Source organism: Etheostoma cragini, chromosome 13 (assembly GCF_013103735.1).
Source record: "Etheostoma cragini isolate CJK2018 chromosome 13, CSU_Ecrag_1.0, whole genome shotgun sequence".
In the NCBI taxonomy this organism is placed as follows: Eukaryota; Metazoa; Chordata; class Actinopteri; order Perciformes; family Percidae; genus Etheostoma; species Etheostoma cragini.
Genome location: NC_048419.1, coordinates 9,584,745 through 9,588,653, shown reverse-complemented (window position 1 = coordinate 9,588,653; position 3,909 = coordinate 9,584,745). Strand labels below are relative to the sequence as shown.

General features: G+C 44.2%; 1 protein-coding gene and 1 long non-coding RNA gene across 5 annotated transcripts in view; one reads left to right on the top strand and one right to left on the bottom strand.

Moving 5' to 3' along the window:
* LOC117955140 overlaps window positions 1-3,909 on the bottom strand; it is a 22,186-nt gene that overhangs the window by 5,421 nt on the left and 12,856 nt on the right. The window lies entirely within an intron of this gene.
* Window positions 808-3,909, top strand: part of robo3 (roundabout, axon guidance receptor, homolog 3 (Drosophila)) — a 105,356-nt gene continuing 102,254 nt past the window's right edge. For 2 of the 4 annotated variants that reach the window (XM_034889353.1, XM_034889352.1), the window contains exon 1: window positions 809-1,383. In XM_034889353.1, the coding sequence (XP_034745244.1) occupies window positions 1,320-1,383 (64 nt within the window). In that variant the 5' untranslated portion in view covers window positions 809-1,319. Of the gene's footprint in view, window positions 1,384-3,909 lie in introns of all 4 variants that reach the window. The other 2 variants (XM_034889351.1, XM_034889350.1) reach the window with 2 other exon arrangements.

The window sequence follows — 3,909 nt, the reverse complement described above, 5'->3', positions numbered from 1 at the left end:
TAAGTTACTTCCGCAGTGGTTGCACTTTTCCGAACCGGATGCTCTGTCCATCAATATATATACGGTCTATGGTTACAAAGTAAAGAATCATCTTTAAGATTGGAGTGCGCTGGCCCTTTAAGAGAGTGATGTGTGGGTTGGTAAAATCAAACAAAGTGAACCAAGCGCAAACCGGAAGCTTAGAGAGTGCGCCTTCATCCTAATACCACGACAGGCGACATTCCATTCGTCCCAATTATACCAAATTCAATGCGCATTGAGTAGGACCACAATCACAAAATTCTACTAATTAACATAAAATCTTTCCTACATTTTAAATAACAGTATCACCACAATACGTTGATTTAGTAATATCAATTGCTGCCTTTGTGATGGATACTTTAGCAAATAAGTGTTTGTACATGTACAATGTACGTAATAAAAATGATTTAGCCTTCAAAAAGGGATACTCTTATAACCTGGGCCTATGGGGAATAGGAAGGCAAAGAAGAAAGATTAGGATTAGGAAAGGTTGCTATCTATGTTGCAAGAATCCATTTTTTAAACACATTGAACATAACATTCTGATAACAAATAACATACAACTTGGAGGGTAACTGTCTATGAAATTACACAAATTACAATGTTTTGGCAATAGATTTTTTTATGTGGGTTATTAATGTTGATGGAAAAATCATTCCTCAGCGTTGCAACATGTTGTTTTATTTTGAAAGCGGGACCAGAAATGATCGATCCTAGTATCGGTGTCTTTACTACAGTGTGTTTGGCTCCGGGACCGTGTTGTTTAGTGATGCGGCCGTAGTAACTCATTCCCAGTAGCGGTGAAGAGCGGAGGAACAGCGACAGTAGCTACAGAAAGAAGAAACGGAGCTCTGTGTCTAACAAAGTGGAGTTTTTTTTCCTCTCGGGATGACTCCGTGTACTTTGGGACTAATTCCCTCTCAGGGGAAGCCGTTATGAGTGTTTCTCCCCCTGTGATATTCATGTGAAAACGGGAGACAACGGGACTGACTGACCGGGGGAGCCGCCTGCCACTCACGGCCGCCTCTCCTCTCATCACTTGCGGCTTGCTTCTCACGGACTAGTCGCCGGGTTTAGCAGCCTTTTGGAGCGGTCGAAAAAGTTACCATGTTTAATAATTGAACTTCTTATTTGATTCTACAGCGGCTGAGATGCCGCCTGGGGGGGTGGAAGCTGTTTTCATCCCATAGACTGGAAGCGGTTTGCATCCCGTCTGTCTGGATCTGTAACACCGCTCCTGGACATCCTGTCTCACTAACTGACCGAGCTTATCTACCTATGAAACACCCGAGTGTATAATGGAGTACAGCCAGACGTTGGTTCCCCTACTGGTTTTATTTGCACTCACAACTTTGGCATATGGTAAGTTGAAATTGGCTAGTTGTTTTGGGGTTGTGTTTGCACAGATGGAAGCTTATATGCTCCATATGAGTGGCTCCCAATTAGGTCTCTCACACACACTCACCCGTGTGTGTGTGGGAAGATATTTCAATTTTACTTGCAATCTTACTCATGCAAAGTTACTATTCCATGTGCTCCTTTTCCTACACACACACACTTATATTGCATATTTATATATATATATATGTATATATATATATATATATATATATATATATATATATATATATATATATATATATATATATATATATATATATATATATATATATATATATATATAAATGCCAGAATGTGTGCATATAGTGAGTAATCCTCCCGGATGATGTCATTAAAAGGCCACTTAAACCAGCAGACACAAGAGTAGCCCATATGCAGCTTTACTGTGTGTCCTGCCCAAGGGACCATGGATTCACACCAGCATCTGCTCCCCACAGAAATCTGACTTTGCCGCTCATTTATCTCAGTTATTGGGCCCATTAGGAGGAGACACAATGCAATTGTGAAAGAGAAAAAGCCGGGTACAGAGACTTTCCCTTTACTGGTGCTGTCTACTTTAAGTGCAAGTGAGCATGGCAGGGTTGGCAGCTTGATTCCCCTCCTGTGGACAGCTGTTTTGACTAAATGTATGCATTTCTTTGACTGTAGGCCTAATTGGCGTTGCATACAAGTCTTTGCCAGCTGCTGCATGTTTAATTGTTCATCTGTTTCCATCTGACTGCACTATAGACTTTTGGGGTTCCATAGTTGCATTGAGCACACAGATAACAACGCTCAGTTCCCTTGGGTTTAGCCTCCGCTAAATCCCCTGAGACGCAGCACCCTGTCCTCCCACCCTGTAACTTTTTTTACTTTATTAATTCACTCTGTATTCAAAGATGTGCATACAAAGCCTTGAATTTTAGTTCCTGACACTAAACTATGGGAGGAAGGCTGTGCCGCAGGCACCCCATCAATCAGAGCAGGACTGGTAGAGTGAGTCATGCTCTGGGTAGGGATGAAAACCTGCTTATTGAGACTGGATGCTGGATCCACAGAACCTCTGTCAGACCCTCCGTCAGACCCTCTGTCAATCACAGACATGTACAACTCATTAATTGCCGCCAGTACTCTCACAGAAACACCCGAGCAAAAAAAGCTTTTCTTCTCTTGACACAAGTGGTATGTCATGGGTGTCGGTAGCTCAGTCAGTAGTGAGTTGGGTTGGGAACCGGAGGGTCGCTGGTTCAAGTCCCTGTACAAACTTGAGTATGGTGGTGGAATGGTAGCTGGAGAGATGCCAGGCAACTCCTCGGGGTGCTTTTCCATGGGCAGCCCCCCCCCCCGCCACTCTAACATCTCCCCATTTAGTGCATGTATAGGTACTGAGCACGTGTGTGTACTTCCTGCCTGTGTGTAATAACAGAGTGTAACTTGTAAGTTGATTAAATTGACGAAGTATACATTATTATTATAGTTTGTGACAGCGCGGTGTCTTTGTGCTCTCTGTTACAAGGCTGTAAACATTGGCTATGAACCCAGAGCATATGAACTCAGCATCTGTGAGAGGGCTCCTTCGGTGACTCCAGATGCTCCTCTGGGACTACAAAGGCTGCATTAATGCTTCTTATATTTTCACTTTAGCAAAAACACACAGTGACTGTTACCAGGAGGCATGCACTGTTTATCTTTTTAATTTATTTTTTATAGCCACAAGGCGTTTTGTATCCATTGCAATATACTTTTGGATAAGCATTTGTGTTGAGCTACTTAGGAGAGGAAGCTTCAGATCAGTACCATCACGGTTATGTTGGGGAGATAAAACAAGCTTTATAATACAATGTGATAATAAGAACTTCCAGAATCATCCTGCCTGCCTCATATCTGAAGGAGCCCCCGTCATGTGGAGTCATGTTTCCGGGGAGGGGGGTCTGGTCTTCAGACTGTTTGGCCAGTAAGATGACACTGGAGTCTGCTCTGTTATTGTCAGTCGTCTCTGTCACCGTCAGTCACCACGGCGTCTCCGTCACAGGGTTTTTACCCCGCTTAGCATGGGCCTTAGGGGGGATGGGCGGGGGGGAAAGCTTGGCAGTAAGCGTGACCGGTACGCGTACCGTAAAGACCATGTGTCAGCTCTCTGTAAAGAACCGGCAACAAGCCGTGTGTTTGCCATGCTCCCATTGAGGTGATTGGGAAGGAGGACTTGACGACAACCGTCCTGTTGTCTCATGAATTTGTCCTCAAACAGACCAGTAACCAGAACAAATAGCCCGTGCCAAACCTTGATACCCACACTGAACTAACAGTCTAAAGCGTACAACTCCATTTCCTTCAGGCAGGGGAGGTGTGCTGGGGGGCAGTGTGGCTAAAATAGCATAATTAACAAGAAGTCTCATTGTTCAAAGTCCTGGCAGTTATGCCTTTTTCTTTCTGTTCTTGAGGCATTTAAGAGCCGCTGTCATCCACAGTGACTTACAGCGGAGGAGGCAGGGGGGGGGGGGGGGGGGG